Source organism: Helianthus annuus, chromosome 17 (assembly GCF_002127325.2).
Source record: "Helianthus annuus cultivar XRQ/B chromosome 17, HanXRQr2.0-SUNRISE, whole genome shotgun sequence".
NCBI classification, from domain to species: Eukaryota; Viridiplantae; Streptophyta; class Magnoliopsida; order Asterales; family Asteraceae; genus Helianthus; species Helianthus annuus.
The window spans coordinates 397,833-424,015 of NC_035449.2; the positions used below are offsets into that span (position 1 = coordinate 397,833).

The window sequence follows — 26,183 nt, forward strand, 5'->3', positions numbered from 1 at the left end:
TGATTTAGTTTACGAAGATTTTTCAATGCCGAGAACATCGATCAGAGAGTAAAAAAGGCATAAGGTTCACAATGGCGAAAAACTAAAATGGGATATACTGGGCTAGGATTCGAGTTACAGGAATAAGGGCCAAACCAACCACCCAAGAATGGAATCGTTGATCGAAAACACTTGACAACCTCCTGGAAGCAGCTTTTCTTGCCACCAGACCTTTCTCCATGAATTGGGAATCTGATGCCGTCACTAAAAACATTCCTTAAATTGTAGCCATTTTTTGGGTGTTTATTTTTTGGTGTCTAATTCGTATATATATCACCATTGCTCTTGATTTTCTTGACAGTATATCTCTTAAATGTCAACATATAACGTGTAATTTAGTTTACAAATATTTTTAAATGCCGAGAACCTCGATCAGAGAGTAAAAAAGGCGTAAGGTTCACAATGGTGTAAAACTAAAATGGGATATACCGGGCTAGGATTCGAGTTACAGGAACAAGGGCCAAACCAACCACCCAAGAATGGAATCGTCGAGTGAAAACAGCTGACAACCTCCTGGAAGCAGCTTTTCTTGCCACCAGACCTTTCTCCATCAATCAGGAATCTGATGCCGTCATTAAACACATTCCTTAGATTGTAGCCATTTTTTGAATGTTTATTTTTTGGTGTCTAATCCACATATATATCACCATTGCTCTTGATTTTCTTCACTGTATATCTCTTAAATGTCAACATATACACGTGTGATTTAGTTTACGAAGATTTTTCAATGTCGAGAACCTCGATCAGAGACTAAAAAAGGCGTAAGGTTCACAATGGTGTAAAACTAAAATGGGATATACCGGGCTAGGATTCGAGTTACAGGACAAGGGCGAAACCAACCACCCAAGCATGGATTGGTCGAGCGAAAACACTTGACAACCTCCTGGAAGCAGCTTTTCTTGCCACCAGACCTTTCTCCATCATTTAGGAATCTGATGCCGTCACTAAACACATTCCTTAAATTGTAGCCATTTTTTGAGTGTTTATTTTTTGGTGTCTAATCCGCATATATATCACCATTGCTCTTGATTTTCTTGACTGTATATCTCTTAAATGTCAACATATACACGTGTGATTTAGTTTACGAAGATTTTTCAATGCCGAGAACCTCGATCAGAGAGTAAAAAGTCGTAAGGTTCACAATGGTGTAAAACTAAAATTGGATATACCGGGCTAGGATTCGAGTTACAGGAACAGGGGCCAAACCAACCACCCAAAAATGGAATCGTCGATCGAAAACACTTGACAACCTCCTAGAAGCAGCTTTTCTTGCTACCGGACCTTTCTCGATCTATTAGGAATCTGATGCTGTCACTAAACACATTCCTTAAATTGGAGCCATTTTTGAGTATTTATTTTTTGGTGTCTAATCCGCGTATATATCACCATTGCTCTTGATTTTCTTGACTGTATATCTCTTAAATGTCAACAAATACACGTGTGATTTAGTTTACGAAGATTTTTCAATGCCGAGAACCTCGATCAGAGAGTAAAAAAGGCGTAAGGTTCACAATGGTGTAAAACTAAAATGGGATATACCGGGCTAGGATTCGAGTTACAGGAACAAGGGCCAAACCAACCACCCAAGAATGGAATCGTCGAGCGAAAACACTTGACAACCTCCTGGAAGCAGCTTTTCTTGCCACCAGACCTTTCTCCATCAATTAGGAATCTGATGCCGTCACTAAACACATTCCTTAAATTGTAGCCATTTTTTGAGTGTTTATTTTTTTCGTGTCTAATCCGCATATATATCACCATTGCTCTTTATTTTCTTGACTGTATGTCTCTTAAATGTCAACATATACACGTGTGATTTAGTTTACGATGATTTTTCAAATCCGAGAACGTCGATCAGAGAGTAAAATAGACATAAGGTTTACAATTGTGTAAAACTAAAATGTGATATACCAGGCTAGGATTCGAGTTACAGGAACAAGGGCCAAACCAACCACCCAAGAATGGAATCGTCAAGCGAAAACACATGACAACCTCCTGGAAGCAGCTTTTTTTGCCACCAGACCTTTCTCCATCAATTAGGAATCTGATGCCGTCGCTAAACACATAAAATCAAATATAAGGCTAATGTGGAGGTTGAAAGGTATAAGGCCAGATTGGTGGCCAAAGGTTTAAAGCAAAGAGAAGGTGTAGACTTTGGTGATACTTTTTCACCAGTGGTAAAAATGGTTATTGTTAGGAAGTCAAGTAGTTTACTTTTGTCAGGGTTTGTTGACTCTGACTGGGCTAAGTGTATTAAAAGAAGGTCTGTTATTGTGTTTGGAATCATTTTAGGAGGAACACTTGTTTCTTGAAAAAGTAAGAAACAAAGTGTAACTTCTAGGTCTACTGAAGAGGCTGAGTATAGAGCAATGTGCTTAGCCACATGCGAAATTATATGGATTCTAAATGTTTTGTCTGAATTAAAAGTTAAAAACAGTCTTCCAGTAAAGTTATATTATGATAGTAAGTCTGCAGTATCTATATCTCAGAATCCTATATTTCATGAAAGAACCAAACATTTTGAGATTGATCTTTATTTTTTAAGAGAGAAAATTAGTGCTGGTATTATTGAACCTAAAAAGGTTCATACAGATGTTCAGGTTGCAGATATTTTTACAAAGGGATTGAGTGTAAACCAACATCAATCTCTTTGTGAGAAACTTGGTATTTTAGACATGTTTGCCACCTGAATGAAGGGGGCATGTTAAAATGATATATGGGCTGTCATCCAGGTTGCAACATGTTGTATTTTTGCTCAGGTTGCAACATGTTGTATTTGGGCTCTTGGGCCCATGTCTGTCTTAAAGAGTTTGTTACAACTTGTTATTATTGTTATAACAGATTGGGTGTAGTTGTTACAGGCTGGAATGTTCAAGGGGGCATTGTGTAACTTTTGAAGGCTCGCGATCATCTCTGCTCATAGTTTTGGACCAGAGTGTAGATATTTTGAGAAGACATATATAAGGGGTTCATTTGCACAGAGATTCATTATTTTTTCACTTGCACTCTTCTCTCTGGTTCTCCGTTGTAGTTTTAGGGTTTGTATAGTGTTTTGATCAGTTGTTGAATATCATTTTGTATAACTCTCTGTGGTTTGTGAGAGTTTGATCTTCAGGTGTTGATGATATCATCTAGGTATTTGTATTGTACTCTGTTTTGATTTCTGATCTCACATATTGTGAGATCTAGGGTTTGGAGGGAGTTTTCTGGTTTGAGTAACTAATAAAGATTTTGTCACTGTTTTGTCGCTTCTCTTTTGTTCTGTGTTGTTTCTTTACATTGTTGTGTTGATTCTTCATACCATTTTACACAATGACTGGTAGGGAGAGAATGGTATGAAGAGAGTATAGAAAGAGTGTGTGTAAGTGTAGAGAGGGGGAGAAGGGTTCTAGTATAAAGAAATGAATAAAAAGACATAAATATCCCTCAATTTAACAGTCCAACAAGATGGCATAATGAAGTACATGACTATGACAAGTTTTTGAAACCCAAGTATAACCGAACGAAAAAAATAAAATGAATGACATAGTAAGATGACCAAACTACAAGTATAAAAATGAGAGATTAAACTTTATTAAATATATATTAACCCTAAAACTAGAAACCTAACACTTTGTTTGTTACCAATTATCTTGATTAATCATGTATATACTTAACTTTAGGAACCTTGCATGTGCCCAACTGTCAACATTAAAACCTCACTGGTGTTGAGAATATGAACCCCAACAACACAAACACTACATGTCTATAACCCAAATATTATATTAGCAAATATTATACTACATGTCTATAACCCAAATATTATATTAGCAAATATTATTTTAATTAGAAATATAATATAATACTAAAACCTTTCAAATAATTGTTTAATATAAAATAATAAATTAAATATGGTATTCCCTTGGCCACATAAGTGTCCACAATCCCCTCAAAATTCTTCTCAAGTTTGGTCGGTAAGAATAGTATGATAATAATATAATTAAGTTCATCAAGTTTGGTCGGTAAAAGTAGTATGATAATAATATAATTAAGTTCATGGATGATAATGAATCAACAAGGTATATGATTTGTTGATGTGGTCAAATTCATTTTAGTGATTCCGATCTGTTGATGCATTTTAATTATTGTAAATCAGTTCATTTTATCTAAAGTGTTCGCGATTAACATGTTACTAAAAAAACGATATACAAATATTAATATGACTGTTATGAATATATTTATTATTCTTGGGGTTATCAACACCTAAAATAGATTAGGCTTGTTCCACAAATTTTCCTATCTTATATATACCCTCTTGTACATCTTCTAATATACACACATTCAATAATATCAATATATTCCTCCCTATTGTTCTGTTGTATGGTTTTGCTATTAGGCTAGTTTTATAACACGTTATCAGCACGAAAGCCACCGTACATGGCCGCTACCACAACCACCATAAACATCTCAGGGCTTTGGTTGGATTCACGAGGTACTACTGATTTGAAAGGTAATGTTCATACTCCTAAGCTCTTTACTTTATTTTGATTTTCAGAATAAGTTACCCTTTAAATAAACCGATTGTACCGGAACTCACTCTTGTAACTTGCGTCTTGCACGCTTACCCTAATTGTTGGACCAAGCCCAACTATTTAAGTTATTAAATTGATTTATTGGCCCAACTAATTAATAGCATATTTATATCATTACATGAATCGTACGTAATCTAATATAGTTATTTTACTTATACACTCATATATATATAAAGTTAAAAAAACATATATGTTTTATGAAAATAAGGTTTTAAATAACTCTTGATCTGATAGTTTATTATAAAAATAAATTAGCAACGCAAAAGTGATTTTGTATTTAACAAAAAAAATTCACATGAATATGATTTTACGAAAACACGGTGTATATCTTTGTAACGAAGAAAGGAATTAAGGTGGTTCAAAACCAACTGTGTTCCACCATCAAGAAATAGTTACATGGGGTAACTTATTTATCAAGATGGAAACTCCTTGGTGGTTGTGTCATGAGGTAATTTTTTATCCTTTTATTAATTTTAGTGTTCCAACGCATATTATTTTAGGCGGCAATTAAATGACTAATATATTGCTAAAATATTAATGGGTTTGTTTTTTTATATTTTATTTTTTTATTAAGAAAGTTCATATAGTGTTACTGATTTCTTTCATCAGTTGTGATTTGATTAATTTGTTATATGTTAAATGTTAATAGGTGTCTTATCATTTAAAACTTTTAGAAAACTCGAAGTTTAAAAATATGGATGTTGATCAATCTTGAAAATAGTTTCTTTTATGAAAATAGGTTCCGTATTATCTTGCTATTATGAATTGTTGATTGGGCTAATCTTTAAAAAAAAGAAGTTATGTTTGGCTTGGAGATTGCTAAATGAAATATTGTTTTTTCGTTTATCAATTACGCTCCTTGATTCCATATTGAACACGGAGTCAACATCATTGTTAATAGAAATTCATTAAAGTTTTATTTCCTTCGTAATAATTTAAAACATTTATTCATTTGTTTAAAAATAAACTAGTTATTCGCTTACTAATTCATAAGTGATTATTTTAAGTTGTTTATAGAATTGTTCATGATTTATTTTGAATCCAAATATCATCATAAATTTTATTATAACAACAGATTATATGATATTAAAGTTGCTATGTGGCTGACTATCAATTTTTCATGTTTATATGTAATTATGTATGTTTTCATGTTGCCTCTTATCATATATCAATTACGGCTTTATGGAATAGTAATATTTTTACTGATATTGATAAAAAAGATAGTGATGTGTAATGGTTTTGTTGGAAAATTACCACTATCACAATGTTATGCCTTTAAGTATTGATATATGGATAAAACATATATAAGGCCAATGTTGATTGTTGTATTATCATTCTTATGAAAGAATATAAATATGCTAAGAAATGACACTCGAAGTGTCATACTTCGAAAATCTCATTATCATGTTGTAGATTAAGGTCATAAGATTTTAGAGAAACAAATATTATATGACTAGGATATATGTTTACTTCTCAATAGTTGCTATGTGAAGAGAAGTTTTATTTTATAAGAGAAAATAGGATAAAACAAATTTTGTTTGTCAAATCTGAAGCAATAATATCATTAAAATGGTATAAAAGGTTTGAAGTAACTTTATATCCGTATGTCCGAGAAAATAATGAAAAACCATTAAACTTGTTTGGTTTTACTTTGATCCATGAAGTGAATATATAATGATCATTGTGATCGTGGACATCATTGAGAAATTGTAATGATGGTCATATTCATAATGAGATCGACCATCTAAAATGCAACGATGATCATGTCTATAACGAGGTAGACCCCTAAAAGTGTCATAACATGATTGTTGAACTTTGAAGTTATAATACATTTGTTGTATCTTATATTTTGTATTACATACATGCAAGTAATACATATACGATCATAAAAAAAAAGTTTATGGATCATGATTGTTTACTTTATTGGCATGATCGGTTAGACCACACCGAGTCAATGATGATGTGAAACATAATGAAGAACTTGAAGATTCTTCTAGTTGATAGCATGTATTGTTTGTTCTTAAGGGAAGTTATGTATTTGTCAATTATGGGTGTGTAACCCTAAATATTCTGGAAGTGATTAAGGGATATGCATATCCCAACATGATGCCATTTAGTGTTTTAAATCGATGCATCGTCTAAATGGTTATCAAATTCACAACTTGAAGTTTGTGTGACTTATGGCTAGCTAATGGGATAGCAAGCACAATATTCTAGATTACATATATTTATTTCCCGAGTCATTAATGATCATTGGAATAAGTATTGCACTTAATGTACATGTTTAAACACGAAGTGTTTTGTTGAGACGATCACTAAACATTTGCAATTGATTACAAAGCCAATGATCGCAAGAGCAACATTCATATTTGTATTTAGCTACATGTGATTTTACATGTACAACATTATTTCACATCAAGCCAACAAGTTATAATACTTTCTCCCTATATCGTTGGTTTTTGTCAGGAACCAAAGATGTCCTATCAAAGAATTTTGGTTGTGAGACATATATTGAAATTGATCCACCACGATGCACAAAGATGGGACCTTAAAAGTGGTTGGGAATATATGATAATGAATAGAGCCATTGACGAGATATTTAATTATGGCTCAATTATTTGATATCCGTATCAATGGATTAACATTCCCAACATCAGGGGGAGATAAAAAGCAGTTGGAAAAGAAATGAGTTGGTATGAATTATCATTGATCCTCAAAAACTAAAAGTGTGAACCAGAAGTTCAGATAATAACACATTTACAAAGATTAGCGAATCTATTACCAGGCATATTCACTGACCTTAAAAAGGTGATTTATATTACATATGCAACCTGCTAATGCTCCAATTAAGATGAGTATCCCAGAAGGACAACCACATATTTGTGATGGGTCTATTGCACGTCTAGTGCGTGGTAGACTAATCGATTCCAATAATAAAATTCCTCGAAAGTTGGAGCAAGTAATTAAGATGGTCAAGTCAGGGTTATATTAATAGGGTCTCCTGAACAGACATTAGACATGATGGTTCTAAAAGAACCTCGGGTACCTGAAAATAAAGAGATCTCATTATATTGTATCATGTCTATGAAATATATGGAATCGAAACAAAATCGACGTCGTCATACTTTTGTATATAATATAGCGCTTGAAATGTTGAGGATCAAAATTTAAGATCTGCCTTTGAGAAATGATTGGCCAAAATGAAAAGACGCAAATGAGGCAGAGTTGAATTCTCTATTGAAATGGAAAGTTTTTGGACCAGTAGTCCATACAACAAATGTTGTAAAACATATTAGAAACAAACAGGTCTTTTATGCGAATCAATAAATGAAAAGCAAATGGTATAAGGCAAAATTGGTGGCACAAGGATTTCGCAAAGACCTAATATTGATTATGAGGAATCGTATTCTCCGGTGGTGGATACAATAGCTTTCCAATATTTAATTAGCTTGGTAATAATATTAAAGAGAGAATTGACATGCGTCTTATGAATAATATATATCACTTGATACTGAAAGTTTACATGAAAGTCTCTGGAGGATTTAAATTATCAAAATCATGTAAATAAAGTTCTCGAGAACACTATGATCGTTGTATACATATTCATATTTGAATACGACTGAACTCCTGATGAGTTACCTAAAGGTGAATTGAAACATCTTAACGATGTAATTCTTGTGCACCAATAATGTACATAGAAAACTTGTACATGATGATTATGATATCTCAATAAACAGTGTATACGCATTGTACAATATGGATTTTGGAGATAAAAGCAACTAAGCAAGTGTTCATGACATTTTTGCATATAATATAGATATCTATGTGTTAAATGGGCAAATTTATGTAGCAGAACTTCTGAAGAGTGAAAGCACATGCATATTTGGATAAGATGGAATGAATTCCATCATGGATTGATAATGCCAGAAGCATTAATGTCAAAACCTCAAGAACATACTAGATGAAGTTGACAAAATATGTATGAAATAAAAAAGTCGGGTCGAATGTTGTACAACTCGAGATATTCGCCTAAAGAGGGATATAAGTTTAATTAAATTAGCTATGTTTTATCAACATTCTACTTTTAAAAGTTCACTATAATCGCAGTTTACAGTGATGACGTCTAGACATCATCGAGAGAAGCTGTCAAGCTTTTAGAGGGAGAATTTTTTAAAGACATTGGCACGATCTAATTATTACTCGAACTGCAGTTCGAGTATATATGTAATTAGATTTTATCAATCCCTCAAGTACATCTAGAAGATAATGTTGGGATATTTTAGTATGGACATAGTTGAACCTTAAAGTATGTTAAAGGTTCTTAAGTCACTTGTTATAAGAAATGCCTATTATCATCTCCTACCAAAGTAGAGATTCTTATTCTAGAAGTACCATCGTCAAATGCATATGTGCATTAATATGTTTTGCTAGCTATGTATGGTTATAATATCTTTCACTTGAGCTTATTGTCATGATATAACCTTTGTCAAGCGAAGAGACATTGGGACGAGTTCAAAGAAATATTTCAGTTATAAACGATATTTGATTATATTTTACTAACCTATCAAAACAAGTTTGGATAGTCTTGTAGATGCAGGAATGTGGCAAAACACAATCGTGGACATATGATATTTTGAAAGGAGGGACCTAAAGTCTCGTTATAAGATTATACAACATTGCTCAACATAAAAGATAGCACATTAAGGGATGAAGGGATCAAGCGACAAATCATTGGCTACAAAAGCTTTGTTCGACTTTCAAGGAAGACGGAGACACGTCAATTAAAGGATACATGTTAAAATGAGGGGGGGACTTATTCAAGTTGCACTCTTTTTCCCTTGACTAAGTTTTGTCCTATTGGGTTTTCTTAGTAAGGTTTTTAATGAGGCAACATACCTGATCCAGAAGTATCAGGGGGAGATAATGCGCATTACACGCTGCACTCTTTTTCCCTTAGCTATGGTTTTGTCCCACCGGGTTTTCCTAGCAAGGTTTTTAACGAGGCAGCATCAAGCGTATTAAGTTGATAACCAAGGGGGAGTGTTATGAATATATTTATTATTCTTGTGGTTATCAACACCTAAAATCGATTATGCTTGTTCCACAAGTTTTCCTATCTTATATATACCCTCTTGTACATCTTCTAATATACACACATTCAATAATATCAATATATTCCTCCCTATTGTTCTGTTATATGGTTTTGCTATTAGGCTAGTTTTATAACAATGACCAACAAAAACGATATACAATTATTAATATGACCAGTTACTGTTACGAACGGAATCAAAATTGCTTGTTTCATTCGAAGGTATGAAACTTGGGTTTAACAGTGGATTTCAATCCATTTTATCTCTTTCAAAAAATTAATTGAATATGTGGGTGGACCTCCATTAAGTTTTAAAATTAACTAGTGAGATTCTCACACGCTTCGCGGCGGGAATTCAGTCGGTATCAGCTTGGTTCGTTACGTTACCCGCACTCGCTATAGTAGTCGAAAGAGAAAACATTACATTGATCGAAAACAATGAAAACATATATCGATATCGGAACTGATGTTTTTTAGTTGATAATGGTTCTGTTCGTTTGCATTTTATGTTTATTTTATTTCAACATTGCGATTTTTATTTCTAAAACAGATACCGTGCCGCTATCGTAACAAACCGAATCGAAACCGATTAAACAACATCTGGATCAATACTATATTCATTTCTTTTGTTTGAAAACATAAGTTAATAAGAAAACAATATAATAATGAAAACCTAAAATTAAAAAAAAAAACAATACCAAACTGAACCAAACAATATTGATACCAGTGTGTATTAATTTTATAAAAAAAAAATTTGTTTAAAATCAATTAAATTAAAAAAAACAATATAATAACACAAACTTAGAAAAAGAATTTTAATAAAAAATTTTGAACCACTATTCATCGTTACTTTTAAATAATATGTATAATTTGAAGTTTCATTTGTAATCCCATTTTATTCCATGTAATTATGTATGGGTAATATAATAACGTATACGTAATAGTTTTGTTAATAGTTCATTTATATTTTAATTGTACTTCGTTTATCAAGCCTAATAGTGATTTCCTTGCATTATTAGTGAGTTAGTAAATTTGTGGTTGATTGGTATATTCAAACAGATTGTTAGGTGTTATAGTTTATTTAAAAATAGTCCCTAATAACTAATCAAAGTCCCTAATAACTAATCAAAATCATTAAATTCAAGGTCATGTCTATGGGGTTATTTTGAATTGGTAAATGAGTTTTTTTTTTTTTGTTAAAACGGGTATTCGGGATTCTGGGTGGCGGTTACTTCTTCTCATTCTGATAACACTTTTTGTGACAAATTGTGTTTTCTTTAAAACAATCCAATAAACCCCCAATTATGTTAATAGTAGTTAATTAATTAAATGCTAAACACTGATCACAAATTCATGCGGATAAGACCTTACTTGCCTATACTTCGTAGGTATTTAAGTTAAATACAAATACTTTTGATTAGACTACGACAACTATGTCATATATCTTGACCACTTGTGTTTGGATTTGATAAACGTTTTTTTATATTTGAATTTCTTGTCTTTTATCAAACGTATATGTGAATTCTTGCCTTCTTATCGGGTTGGTAACTAGGTGGGTAGTTGGTATCTATGAACGGATAATTAGGTTGTACAAATATTATTAAAAACTGTCCTTGATTGTTATTCTGGTTCAATAATTCCAAGGTCATGCCTATGTGGTGTTTAAGTAACTGAACCAAATTTCGTGTGAAACCTACAATTTGAATCTTGGGTGGGGGTTACTTCTTTTAATCTGGTAATCTTCTTGTCGCATAGTTTTAATTTCTTTCTTGCAAACAAACAACCGATTTTGCTTCAGTATTTAGTTAATTTGGTAGAAATATTCATTGACCACCAATTCCCTATGGAGGCAACTCGACTTCCATATACTACATATTTTCACTTGTTTTTTATTAGCCTATGACAGCTACATCAATAATCTGTTTAAAGATTTAAGCATGGTTGTAAATAAGGTCTACAAGGCCAAGTACTCCCCGAGTAGTCGCTGCAAGGTAGGGTGTCGATGCTACTTTCTTCAACTCCACCTAATTACTCGGAATCGATCAAATGCGGTCAACATCGGCCAGAATCAGATCTAGTATGTCAACTTGGGCCGAGTTTGGCTTAAAAAATAAATAATTAAACATAATTTTTATGCCTATCATATTAAAGAATAAAATTATTTTCACATATTTTGTTATAAATACGAGTAAATTTATGTTATTTGGCATATATTTAATTTCCAAAAACCAATTTCTTTATAATTTACATGTCCGAGTACTCCTTGAGTACTCGGCCTAGGTCGAGTACTCTCAACTCCCCAGTCAACCGAATAGGAAGCGCCTAGCGACTTTTGCAACCATGGATTTAAGTATAGAGTGAATTGCAAATTTTGTCCTTTATCTATATACCAAGTTCCAGATGGTGTTATTTGTCTTTAAAATTGACGAGTTTTGTACTTGTTGTTTGAAAGTCTTGCACGGTGTGCCCTTTGAACCTAACTCAGTTAATTTTAACTATTAAGTGAAGGGTACATTGGTCTTTTTACTTATTTATTTAAACAACCATTTTAATAACTAAACACCACCGTCGCACCATAAACCCATCTCTTCAAACCCATAAATCTTTCCCACAAATCCATAGAATAATCAGCCATACATCCCCCCCCCCTACAAACCCATGGGTAACTCTATACTCTTTTAATTTTAATATCATTATAACTGAAGAAAGAAAAAGTAAAATTATTATTTGATAGAAGAGTGATGCAGGAAAATAAGAATAAGGAAACACTAGAGCGTGACACGTATTCTCAAATATTTCTATGTATGGATATAGATTTAGAATAGATAGATATAGTTGTATAAATATTAAACTCAAATGTTAAAAAGAAAAAATTAGTTCACCATTTCAAAAAGAAAACAAAAACAACAAATTCTGTTAAATAAGATGTTCTGAATTCTGTGTTGTATTAGAGTATATAAACTTAATTTATATTATGTGTGTATTAGATATTTGAACCTTATGATTATATATGTGTAACGATGATATTATAGAACGGTTATCTTGGTTTGGATGGCATCGTTTAAAATGGTGGTTATTCCCTCCAAAACCAACCTCCAATAACCGTCATATATGCTATGTATAAATAAGTCTTGCCGGCAAATGTAACCGGCACCAAGACATTTCCTATTTGAATTGTCCTCTCAAATATCAAACTGTATTTCTTTATTCCCTGCACATTCACAATATGAACACTCATATTCAATCAAGTTCCGCCGCACATGTTCATGATATTCAACAAAGTGGTATCAGAGCCACTGTTGAAAGCGATGAAGATCTCAAGCCAACATCATCCATGTTACCGTGTAAACACTATTCCGACGAGAAAAAAGAATGAAGATGGTTGCAGAGAAGATGTTATTGCTGCAACAAACAGAGACATCAAATTGTGTCATGCAAGACGAAAGAGAACGATGAGGCAACACAACTGATACATCTGGCGATCAATACTGGAACACAACAACAACAAGTGGCAGAAGATGATCACAGAGAGGAGTTTATTGTTACTGGTACAGATGGAGGATACTGGTCCGAAATCTGGTATGTAAGTACAACCTTTAAAAAACATTTCTCAGGCAATTTACACATGTTTAAAAGGATTAAAAGTATGTTCGGCGTGGAAACAAAAACGGGAGAAAACAACTTCTATTTTATAAAAGGAATAGGGGTTGTGGAAGTGATGTCTGGGTCTGAAAGAATTCAAATTCAGAGTGTTTTCTACACTCCTGATATAGATAGAAATGTGCTGAGTTTTGACCAATTAATCACCCAAGGATACACAATAAAGTTTATAGGAGATAGGTGTAAGATCTTCCCCACGTTTAGCATTCCGGTAATTAATAGAAGAAGTGATATTTCTGGTCTCACAAGAGAAGATGAGATCGGTTTAAGAGAAAAGGAATCACTGGTTACGTCTGATTCTGATTATGAAGCATTCAAAACAGATTATTTGAATCAATACTTCGAAAATCTGAATCTATCGTCAAAAGAACCTGATTGGAATGTCTTGATACTTCAAGCCATGTCATTCAAAGAGTTTCAAGACTGTAAAGCACTTCTTGATATGCTAGAAGATGATGGATATGTTAGTAAATATAAGTATATGTTAGTAAATATAAGTATATGTTAGTAAATATAAGTACAGTCTTAAAAATAAGTTCGATGACATGATGACATGGTTGATTAGTTTCTCAAAGAAAAGTTAGAGATTACCACAAGACCACTTCCTGCATATGCTTCAGACAATCGAAAGGTTAGTCTGTTGGAACTATATATGGTAGTTAAAAGAGAGGGTGGACACCAAAGAATTACAGAAAACAACATGTGGGGTATGGTTGCCAAAGATATGGGATTCGATTATAATGAAGGAGATTTATGAGGCTGATGTATACCATGTACTTAGATGTGCTTGTTTATTATTATAAATTCAAATAAACACAACAAAAGGTAGCCGAGAGAGAGATTGTGGAGGATGTAGCAGAAAGAAGACGAAGCAAGAGTCTGGACAAGAATGAAGGAACAAGCAGGCATACCGGAGCAGAACGAGATGGAGCAGCTAAAGAACATTATGCTTTCTTCGCTGGAAATGACTGGTACGGGCTTAACAAGCTGCAAAGGAGGAAGAAATTTGATTTCGAACAGGCTGAAAAAGCCGTTAATGAAGCAAATAAAAGCGTTATGATGCACTCTCGAAAGAACAATTAAGTTTATGGGGAGTGTATTAGAGTATATAAACTTAATTTATATTATGTGTGTATTAGATATTCGAACCTTATGATTATATATGTGTAACGATGATATTATAGAACGATTATGTTGGTTTGGATGGCATCGTTTAAAATGGTGGTTATTCCCTCCAAAACCAACCTCCAATAACCGTCATATATGCTATGTATAAATAAGTCTTGCCGGCAAATGTAACCGGCACCAAGACATTTCCTATTCGAATTGTCCTCTCAAATATCAAACTGTATTTCTTTATTCCCTGCACATTCACAATATAAACACTCATATTCAATCAAGTTCCGCTGCACATGTTCATGATATTCAACATGTTGTTTATGAGTAATACTTGATCTAGAAAGATATTTTATAACTAGTTTTTTTTAACAATTTTTAATCTGAAAATATAGTTATCATAAATATAAAAAGAGTTAATCGTCAACCATCATATTACTAAATGTACCTAACAAAATCAATCAAATTATCAATGTGGTGATCCCAATAAGACAGAAAATGGAAGTAATCACCAAAAGTAGAAAACCATTCCCAAATACACATGACTGAACATATATAGAGAACCAAGGCCTTATACATGGTCCATCTTGCCCATATACATTATTATTACGGAAATTTAAGTCAAATATGCAAGTACACACCCTAAACCACTTCTAGATCCGACATGGTGCTAAAAGGTTTGAGGTTAGAACCCGACACAGATCGTGACAAGTTGAAAACACTTAATTAATTATGTCGCCTACACCACTTTCGTTACTAATTATGGACCTGTGGTGGTTCTTGAGAGCTAAACAGGCCAAGAAGGAAACAAAATTAATATGTGTTTTTGTGTGGTTTGTAGACATTACTTTACTTTTCGGGCTCTGGATGTATGCGGCTTTGATTTGATCATAATGCTACCAAAGAGGATGAAAACCACAGGAAGAATGGTTCCAATGTAGAATACACTCTCGTATGCAGTGATTGTTTCGTCCAGACTTAGTACCTGAAACGTAATATATATATATATGACATTAATTAATGGAGTGTTTCGACGTGCATTTTGAAAATGATTATTTGATAGGTGGCCAGCTATAAGAAAGCATGATTTAATGCTTCAAGTTGTGGTAACTGGATATCATTTGTTTGAAATACACTGGTCAATCTAATGAGAAAATAAGCAAAAATTAAAAATTATTTAAAAAAAGTTTTGATTAAATTTCTTAATTTTGTATCTATACATTTCTAGCTATAACCTTTTTCTTCATGGTATTAACATATGGGTGAAAAACTTAAAATTGGGGTAAACAAGTAGTTCCAGTTTTTCCTTGTATAATCACATTTGTTGTAGTTATAGAAGCTGATTACACAACGTCTAAATAACGGGATATATAGTTAGTTTTATAACATAAATCCAAACACCCCCAAAAATGTCTGCATCAAGTTGTTTACAGATCGATCATAAAACCGTCAACATATATAACCATACTTACCATGAAACCAACAGAAGAGTAGGTTAGAACAATAACTGTGTAAGCGAAATTTGAGAGCATAATCATCTTCTTAAACATACGTTTACCGCCCGAGACAGATTGGTGCCATCTGTAAATGGCTGATCATACATACGCAAAATATGAAAAAGAGTAAAAAAATTAGTTTGAAATTTAACCAAGAAAGTAATTCATTCATAATCCAGAAGAGTTATAATTACCTTTTGAACCAGAAATCATCAAAGCAGATTGAACAAAGAATATAATGTACCCTGGATATAAACCCTATCAAATTTACAAATAATTAATCATGGATACCCAAATTTAAAAAAAAAAAAAAAAAAAAAAGCAACACATAATCTATCTACTCAAATAATAATAATGAATCACTAAAATCTTACATGCCATACAGCACTGACAGTCTGTGTTGCCAGCAACTGGAAAAAACCAGGTCTTTTCCCCTTTTGAACAAGCCTGTCATAAACATCTGAACATCCATACATGTGCATCATCAACATCTAAATACATGCTATATATATAAATGGAAGAAAAATAATGTTTAATTAAATTAAACTCACAATGTCTAAGCCATGTGCTGACGTGTATATTCCACACAAGTGGTATCTCTACTGCACTCTTTGCAAATTCAACACCCAAAATATCAACATTTTTGGCCCCTCTCCATTGTGCTTCAATTGGAACAGAATTGGTCCATCCGCTGAAACCAAGGCCCGAAAGAATCATGGAAGCTTCTGAGACCGACCATATGAAATAATATTTCCAGCGCGCAGAAAAGCTACACATGTACTGGTAGCTAAACCTATCAATAAATCCCCAACTTTTATAAACCGGGTCGCCAATTCTTTCTAATGGATATCGGGGATCAAGGTATAAGTAGACACCCATACACAAACCAGCTTGAAGAATAGCTTTAACTGTTGGCCCAATAGGTGATGGTGAAGGTTTCTCAGACCTGGTCCAAATCTGGTTAAAAAAAAACAGTCCTTTTATTTTATGAAAATGGAAGTTGGTTTTCATTCTAGCTATACAAGAAGAATAATAATAAGTTAAGATTAGCTAGCTAGCTTACCCCCTTCCCTTGTGTCCAATCTAAATAATCCTTCATTTCATAAACGGGGCCTGCAAAGTGAGTTCCACAGCAGAGACAATATGCCACATACTCTATGACAGAGGGTAACCTAAACAATCGATTTTTCTTTTGGGTATCGCGTAGACGTCTCTCTTTTAAGGAGCCATCGTTATAATTAAAAGCGCACGAAATCACTTTGAGTGTTATCACCATCATGGATCCTACGTACGCATTGCAAATCAAATCAAATTTTATATAATAAACAAGGAAGGAACACACATAGGGCAAGAAAAAGGGATTAATGCTTGCTTGCTTACCAGTAGCATCAATACCTCCTTCCTTCCATAAATCCCCACTCATGTAGTACACATGGCTACACATGAATTCATTTCACAACAAACAATGTCAATCAATAAATAATCTGGATTCCATGCATGCATGCATGCATTACAGAATTAAACATTCAGACATAACTGGCTTTAGATTCACCCAAATTACAATGCTACATACGTACCATGCGATGAGATAACCCATTGCTAAGAAGAAAGTAATGAGGCCACATCGTTTCCGACAGAGGGTCATAGAGCCGTAGCTGATGAGGATAAGCACGAGGAAGTGTATATTGGAAGAGAGGCCAAAGGCCAGGTAGGAGAGGCCGGCGCCGGTGGTTGCAGCGTAGAGGTGCTTTGCGGTGGGACCACCAGGGACGAAGCGATGGAAGAGGCTGACAGGAATTGTGGCCACGAAACATAAAAGGAATTGGAATACAGGGCGTGATACCCCGATCATCGACGCCATTTCTTCCATTTTCATCTTATCAATCAGGCACGGGCACATCACAACAATGATTGATCAATTTTGGATTTCAGAGATCCAGACAAACTTTGTTTGGCATGGGGAGGGAGGGAGGGAGGGGTGACATGTGTTATGGCATTTGGTTTGGTCGGTTATTAAGGAGGGAATTTAAATAATCAGAATAGCAATGGTGGGTGTATCATTCTCTACAAAATGTAAATTTCACACACCACTACTTTTTAACATTACTACATACATATATTAATTACAATTTTAACAATATACAAATCAAACTACACATGTGTTGTGTTTATTTTTTATTTTTTTAAATCAGTTTTAAGTACTTGTACGCAGTGAAATGAGAATTTGGAAAAGAGTGAGTATACAGCTTATCTAACGCGCGAGTAAATCAACAAGTCAAGTGTATACGTAGTTCAATTTGGGGTTTTTTTTCCTCAAACTCTCTTGGCTCACACGTCCTTCTATGTATGCTTATTCAATACATGCCATGTATTTATGATATATTCACAATTTCTTTAGATCGATTAACTTGACCATCATGGTCTCCATGAGGCTTTGGCTATGGGACCTTCTAACGGGTTGTTGATTATTCAGCTTAGTTGTGGCTCAAGATCAATCGAGACTACTTTTGTCTTGCCCTGCTGCCAAGGGACAAGACAAACTATGTGGGTTTTTGTTGCAACATTTTGTAAACTAAATTAAATACAATATTTCTCCAATTGGCAATAAAATAAAGATGATGTTATACGTATGCTGTTCAAACAAGAATAAGAATAAATACAATGAATACAAATCAAGCAATGAGCCTATATATGTAGACCAACTATATACATCATAATTTACAAATGATGGATGCTGTTGCTTAAATCAACTCAAGAAACAATGCCTCATGCTTGCTAGTCAAACCCAGTTCATTCAAGGTTAAGTCACTTTCGCCATCACTGAAAGCACGTCGAGGGTACGGTCTCACCTGTGTTAAACAATTACATTTAAGAATAAATGAAGATTTGAAGGGGGGTAAAGTAAAACAACAGATGAGTGACTACCAGTCGGTATGTGCTAGGTTTCACCACTCTCCCAACATCAATGAAATCAAATAGATACTGCCAAAATAAAACTTAATTTGAGGAAAAAAGCATTGTAAGCACAAAATTCATGTCATCCTTGCTGCAGAAGCCATACCTGTAATTTATCAGTTTTCATAAATCGGCGACCATGGCGGCTTCCATCTGGCATCCGTACAAGAAGAGCAACTGCATTGTCATCAGCGGATGCAGGTTCCTGAGGAAGTGAAGTTTCTTTGGCTGCTACCTGCCTCTCGATTTCCTGCAAAAGGAAACCAATAACTTTTTAAAAACTATATTGAAATTTTAAGACAGTGGCAAGAGATAGTTTAACGAACATGTTTCGACCTGTTCTTGTTCCAATTTTCTCTGTTCTTCTTCCATAGCAGCTTCTCTGGCTGCCTGCTCTAGCAACTCTTTTTCTCTGTCAGCTTGCAATGAAGCAAGATATTCTTCATTCTGCAGAAAGATGGGGGTTATGTTTTGTGAAATTTAGATGTGTAACTTAGTAACTTTAGGGTGGGTTTACCTGTTGCTCCCTTATCAATCTTTGAGCAGTAAGAGTGGGAGATGGAGAACGAGGGGTCGACCTAGTGTAGGGCCCATTGTTCCTACCAACAGCATTCCGCCTATAACGATTTCGGACATATGGTACACGATATCCAGCTCCTTCAAGCATGACTGCCTCATCGTGTTCTACAGATGAAACGCCTCCCCACTTCCCACAAACAAAATAATCATAAATGATATAGGAAATGAAATGAGCCATGGAATGGAATAATCCATCAAATTTCATTGCATGAGAATGTTCCAATCCATTCCCACATACCAAAACTACTTTGTAGTAAGAAATTTGAAAGAAGACAGATAAATACCTCATCAGGATTATTCACACTTTGCCGTTGTGCAGGACCTAATGCCGAGCTCAAGTTCCTGCGTCTACTGCTACGCCTAACTAGAGGCTGCTCTTCTGCATCCTGGACAGATGAGCTCCCAACGCCCAATCTATGAATCCTTGTCACTTGACTCATTGGGTTTTAACGAAATAATAACAAACCTACAAATAAAATCATTCTTTACCTTCCATTGGATGATGCCAATGTCCTGGCTTGTGTTTCTGAAGGTCCTGCTTCAGATTCTAGTTCACCAAAGGACTTATCTTGCTCAGTTGGCTGAAAAATTATCCACACTAAATTATTTATAACAAAAACTCGTAACCTTTAGACAAAAAGTGTTTCGGGGCAACCCATTTCAACAAACATTACCACATCTGGTTGAGCAGAGTCAGCCTCGCGTTTGGAAGCCTCAATTGCAGCTTGGATCATCTTTTCTTCTATGCCATACTCCGATAAATTACTAATTACAGGAGCACTTGGAATCACACATGTGTCATGTGAAATACCATCCCCCGCATCATCATCAGTACCACGAGTTTCAGGGACAATTTCTGGGAAACTGTTGGTAACAAGATCATTTCTGGAAGCAGTTTCAGGACGATTAGAATCATGAAATCCTCTGTGTGTCCGGTCTATGTCCATGAAATCCTCGTGTAAGGCAGGCACATTTGTTTCGTGTCTGCTGAGAGAACGAAATCAATGTGTCAAAAAGAAATTAATAAAAAAATGTTTTATTATCCTGTTTTTTTCCACTTCTAAAATTGAACATAATAAAGGAAACTAACATGTCCGTATCTCCTTCAGTAAAATAAGAATTAACAGCTTCATTAAGACTACCATCATGTTCCTGATAATCATGAAGAAAAATGTGGTTTAGCCCCAGAAAGTAAAAGGATATCAACCAAAAATTGAAATGAAGTTGCAAAAAAACCCAAAGGATATACTAAATATTTGGTTGCTAGTAATAAGATATGTATCAGTATATACAAAATTGATTTATATAGAACAAAAAAAAAAAGCATGTTGAGCATTTGAATTTGATGAGTCGGTTTCAAACCCAATCATATAATATTTTTGATCTTTTTAGTTCCCTGCATCTTATATATTTTAGACTAAATGCTGTGCTAAAAGTATTTTGAATTGTTGTGTGAAACAAAAATCACGAGAATCACAAAGGATGAAGCTTTCATATTAGTTTGTAGAAAAGAGTTATATAGAGAAAAGTGATGTATGTTTTTAAATGAAATATAAGAAAACTGATTATTATTGTGATCTAGTATGGAAGGAAAGTCTGTAATCTAAATGGCAGATCCTATCCTATTTCCTCTTCCTGAGACTGGTTTACATATAATCCCGTAATTTTTTTTCTTACACACAGAAGGGTGTATGTATGTATGTATGTATGTTCCAGAAATAAGCAACAAGGCATGTTTACAGCTTGACTTGACTAGACATGCCAAAGAGTTTATTAGAGTTATCTATGTCCAAATTCAATGTTCAGTTCTACCCATTGAAAAGAAAGAAAGAAAGAAAGAAATTGAAAGGTCGAGATCAAATATCAATTATGAACCAAAAAGAAAGAGATATTACCGCCAGTTTTCGGATAGCAACAAGTTGAGAGGAACCGGTGATACCGACGAACGTATCGATTGATTCTTGATCAGCCATTATTATATTCCAGACTGAGTGAATTAAAGATAGACGACAGTTTCACCGTTTGGGATGAATAATAATACTATATATATCTCACCATTGCTTTGTTGGTCCTTGTACTTTTATTCTACTACTTTTTTATCCTTTAATATAACCACTTGACGCTTTCACTACCAACAACATACATAACAATTCAAATATCACCTTCAGAATGAGGGGAAAGGAAAAATAGTATCATGTAGATCGAAGAAGATGACATAAATCATGTGTAACACTTAATAATCGCAACCAAAAGAGACTAATTTGCTTCAAAAATATGGTATTAGTCAAACATGTGAGTTCAGGGTAAAAACCATGAAGATTGAGAGTCAGGTAATCTATGACAAACGATTATTCGTGATTTTAATAACACGAATTATATATCGTGTGCTAATAGTCTCATCGTGTACATTTTATATAAAAAAGATAAATGTGAGTTGCTATATGATGAGATAATGAGATAGATAGAGTATTCTCACACAATAGTAAGCATATTTTCTTAGTGTATTGTGATAAATAATAGTATATGGGTCAAATAAGTCATATTAGCATAGAACATGGGCTATATCTTGTATTTTCTTTTGGCAAATTGAGGGGGATTCTCCAATGTCCCACGTCTCTTGCATTGCTGATTGCTTCCGGGTAGGATAATCTAGTGTTACAAGGCGGCGAGTTTTGTTGGATACACAAGCGAGGTGTTAGCCCTTGGATTATGGTCAAAGGTCAATAGTTTGATATCATCAACAGATGAGATTGTACTCCCATGTGACCACGCAACTTTCTGGTTTCTCATGTTACTTTTGGGTATCTTGGGGGAGGAGTTAAGTATATTGTATTTGTGGCGTGTAATATTTTACCAACTATTCTTTTTTCTCCAAACCAGAATAAAACTAGTTCTATACCCGTCCAGCCGTCCAGTGGACGGACATATTAATGGTATAAAGACATATTTAAATTGTAAACAAAAACATTATTTGTTTAAAAAAGAATCAAAATTTTTGAAGGTTTCATCAACATAATTAATATCAGGGTCGTCCCTATAGGCTTCTAAATCTAGGCAACGACCTAGGACCTCCAAAAAATAGAACCTTCAAATATTTTAAAAATCTTTATATAGCATGTGTATTCTGCATTAGACCCAAATAAATAACCAATTTTTAAATAAAATAGCTTAATTCCAACTCCAACCAATCCGCAATTCGTATTTAATTTAGGTCATCATTGTTATTTTCACTAACTGTAAAATCGCACTTGCTCATTTTGCTCAATTGTGTTGCCGATTGAGGAAAAATTAGACGTGAAATTAATGGTGTCGTATGGATAATCTAGGTTGGTTAACCGCTATTTTTTTATAGTGATCTCTATATATTGCAATTCACTTATTCATTGTTCTCCCTAAATTCCTAATTGATACTTTGATACTTTGAATCTTTGAATTTTGATATTGTGCTTGCGACTGAGACTTAGAAGGAAAAAAGCAGAACCGATATTTTTTTATACCCATTCAAAGGGCCTTACCTCTGTAGTTTGGTTAGTGCCTCCAAAAACGTTGGAACAAAATAAGGTAAGAGACAATATCAATGAATTACAGTGTATTAAGTCTTTAAGTAGGCCATTGACTACTAAAGCATAAAAACATAATTGAGTAACAAAGAACCCGATGTATAAAACGGTTCATAAATAACTCGAAGCCTTATTAAACAAATGGATCATATATAAATCGCCTAAACAAACCCTAACAAATGGTTGTTATTATTATTATTTAGTAATTTAAGACTACTTATAATTTTTATAAGTTGACATATATTTTTTGTTTTTTATATTCATTTATATAATGGGCTATAGATTGGGCTTGTTCCAATTACTGGTGCATAATTTATCACGTGTATTGTTAATAGTTACTTGCACGTTCTTATTTGTATAAACTTACACTTGAAAACATATATACGTTTATATTGGGTAGTTTTTTTTAATATTTATCTATAAAAATTATAACAGTATTACAAAAATTACAAACATTACACGTAAGTTAGTGGGGTGGTTTCCGATTTGACTGATTCAACATCGCTATATATATATATACATATATATATATATATATAGAGTAAGGTTAACATACAAAAAGCCTTATCATACATCACATAGGAGATAATGGTAACCGTTGGATCAGGGGTATAATCACGCATGGGACCACATGGGACCACATAATCACGCATGGGACCACATAATCACGCATGGGACTATAATCACGCACGTTCTATGATAATAACGCACGTTATATTTTTTGTCATGTATGTTAATGTAGGTTAAGCCCTGAAGTACATTATACTTTCTATATATATATATATATATATATATATATATATATATATATATATATATATATATATATATATATATATATATATATATATATATATATAGGGAGAAGATCATGCGAGAACCACCTCTTATTACGAGAACCAATGTGAACACAACCAAAAATGCCTAAAAATAGCTAAAAATCACACAAATTTTTTTTTAATATTTTTTATATAAAAATCGCTACTTTTCGAAGCAAAAATAAAAAAAAAACTTTTTTTGCCACTAAAAGTAGCGATTTGAGCATAAAAAATATTAAAAAAAAAAAACTTTTTTAGATTTTTTTAGGTTTTTTGGGGGTTTAGTTTTTAGCATTTTAGCTTAGGGGGTGGGAGGGGGGTTTAGGTTTTTTTTTTTGTGGGGGGGGGGGGGGGTTAGGGTTTTTGGGGGTTTTAGTTTTTAGCATTTAGCTTGAGGGGGTTAGGGTTTTTTTTTTTTTTTTTTGGGTGGGGGTTAGGTTTTTTTAGATTTTTTTAGCTATTTGAGGTTGTGTTCACATTGGTTCTCGCAATAAATGGAGTTCTCGCATGAGCCCCTCCTTATATATATAGGGTAAGGATAGTGTAAAAAGGGCCTAAAGTGTGAGAAGTGTATTATAACACTATATATAATATTATATAACACCATATAAACACCGTATAACAATATGTAACACCATATAATACCATATAACACTATGTAACACTATATAACATTATATAACAAATATAACACTATACATCTATCATAGACATGCTATCAGACAAACTATAGTGTTATATTTGTTATATAATGTTAAATAGTGTTACATAGTGTTATATGGTATTATATGGTGTTACATATTGTTATACGGTGTTTATCTGGTGTTATATAGTATTATATATAGTGTTATAATACACTTCTCACACTTTGAGCACTTTTTACAGGATCCTCTACCTATATATATATATATATATATATATATATATATATATATATATATACTAGGTTATAACCCCGTGTATTACACGGGTTAAGTAAATAAAATATCAAATAGTTAATTACGAAGATTTAACAATTATAAAACGATATTCTTAAGACGATTTTCTGATATCCAAACAAAATTTTGTTTCATGTATGATCAAAACTTGTGATGTTTGTCAAGTTTATAAATATGAAATATATTAAATTTAGAGTAAACTGTCATTTTGGTCCATGTGGTTTGGGCATTTTTGGCTAGTCCAAATCTCAAACTTTTTAAATCTTGGTCCCTGTGGTTTCACTTTTGTTGCTATTTTAGTCCAAAATCCAAAAATCCTCTATTTTGACTGTTGAAACCTGATTGTTTTGTCTTTTTGTGCAGGGGCATTTTGGTCATTTTGATTTACTCTTCTAATAAATTAAAACAAAATTAATTATATATTATAATATATATATATATATATAACTTTCTCTCTCTCTCTCTCTCTCTCTCTCTCAGTTCTCTCTCTCTCTACACAGATTAACCGCCATCCACACTCCTCTCTTCCCCTCTAGTTCCGGCCGTCGGATTTCCTCTTCGTGCCATTCTACACACACATCTATATTCAGAGGTGATGAGGATGATGCCGATGATGAAGACGGTGAAACACAGAGGATCTGCAGCCGGTGAAAGGTAAGCGGTGGCGATGTGGCGGTCATCTGCAGACCATCATCTAAAACACCCTCTCTTTCTCTCTCTAAAACCTTAAACCCAAGCTTTTACCCTCTGTTTCTCTCTCTAAACTCGTTCTAGGGTTTGTGAAAGGTAGGCACTGATATAAAAAGTTGGGGACTATAGATATTATTTTACAAAACCACAGGGACTATCCATGCATTTTTCTCTAAATTTAATAATTCAAATTAAATAATAATTATCTACAATTAAGGAATTAAGATATAATTTCTAACCTATTAATTAATATTAACAAGGATTGCGACCCGTCGCAATACGGGGGGGGGGGGATGGGATTCTTTAGTTATAACTAAGTCGATCTAGGATCCGCACGTTATGTTAAACCTGTCAAATGGGGAAAATAGACGATGTAAAAACGTTCACCCACACACGCACGTTGCGTCATGTTAACTCGCAAAATTTAGAACGAAACGTAAAAACGTTAAACAAAAAAAACGCACGTTGCGATGTGTTAAGTCACAAAATTTAGAACCAAGCATAAAGCGAAAAATTTGGGAAAATTGAAACTATAAAGGACCAAAGTTGAAAGTAAAAAAAGTTATAAGGATAGATTGCAAAAGATAAAATGTTTTGGGTTAAAAGTAAAAAAAAAAACAAATAGTTTTGGATTAAAAGTAATTTATGAAATACTTTTGGATGAAAAGTAAA

The 26,183-nt window shown here is 33.5% G+C and overlaps 2 protein-coding genes across 3 annotated transcripts; both read right to left on the reverse strand.

Moving 5' to 3' along the window:
• Positions 1 to 15,101: 15,101 nt before the first annotated feature.
• LOC110925812 (lysophospholipid acyltransferase 1) lies at positions 15,102 to 17,850 on the reverse strand. Its single transcript, XM_022169638.2, has 8 exons — positions 17,549 to 17,850; positions 17,352 to 17,407; positions 17,035 to 17,255; positions 16,523 to 16,928; positions 16,346 to 16,431; positions 16,166 to 16,229; positions 15,948 to 16,066; positions 15,102 to 15,460 (listed from the first exon to the last, which is right to left on the reverse strand). The coding sequence occupies exons 1-8, from the start codon at positions 17,845 to 17,847 to the stop codon at positions 15,320 to 15,322; spliced, it is 1,392 nt and encodes a 463-aa protein (XP_022025330.2). The 5' UTR covers positions 17,848 to 17,850; the 3' UTR covers positions 15,102 to 15,319.
• A 694-nt stretch (positions 17,851 to 18,544) lies between these two features.
• Positions 18,545 to 21,520, reverse strand: LOC110922017 (plant UBX domain-containing protein 8). Of its 2 annotated transcripts, none has more exons than XM_022166346.2 (10): positions 21,401 to 21,520; positions 20,596 to 20,657; positions 20,180 to 20,489; positions 19,995 to 20,086; positions 19,790 to 19,919; positions 19,444 to 19,632; positions 19,263 to 19,373; positions 19,033 to 19,176; positions 18,897 to 18,953; positions 18,545 to 18,820 (listed from the first exon to the last, which is right to left on the reverse strand). In XM_022166346.2, exons 1-10 carry the CDS (start codon positions 21,476 to 21,478, stop codon positions 18,713 to 18,715), a joined length of 1,281 nt encoding a protein of 426 aa, XP_022022038.1. In that variant the 5' UTR covers positions 21,479 to 21,520; the 3' UTR covers positions 18,545 to 18,712. The 2 variants fall into 2 exon arrangements, with proteins under 2 accessions (XP_022022038.1, XP_022022037.1); XM_022166345.2 differs by having other exon boundaries at positions 20,180 to 20,492.
• Positions 21,521 to 26,183: the final 4,663 nt, after the last annotated feature.

Bases quoted from the DNA above. Each gene is read 5' to 3' on its own strand.
- LOC110925812 (XM_022169638.2), bottom strand. From the start codon at position 17,847: ATGAAAATGGAAGAAATGGCGTCGATGATCGGGGTATCACGCCCTGTA. The intron at 17,256-17,351 runs GTAAGCAAGCAA...ATGCGTACGTAG, and splicing joins AGGAGGTATTGATGCTACTG to GATCCATGATGGTGATAACA. The intron at 15,461-15,947 runs GTAAGTATGGTT...ATTACGTTTCAG, and splicing joins ACTCTTCTGTTGGTTTCATG to GTACTAAGTCTGGACGAAAC.
- LOC110922017 (XM_022166345.2), bottom strand. From the start codon at position 21,478: ATGGCTGATCAAGAATCAATCGATACGTTCGTCGGTATCACCGGTTCC. The intron at 20,087-20,179 runs GTAATGTTTGTT...ATAATTTTTCAG, and splicing joins ACTCTGCTCAACCAGATGTG to CCAACTGAGCAAGATAAGTC. The intron at 19,920-19,994 runs GTAAAGAATGAT...AAGGATTCATAG, and splicing joins TTGGCATCATCCAATGGAAG to ATTGGGCGTTGGGAGCTCAT.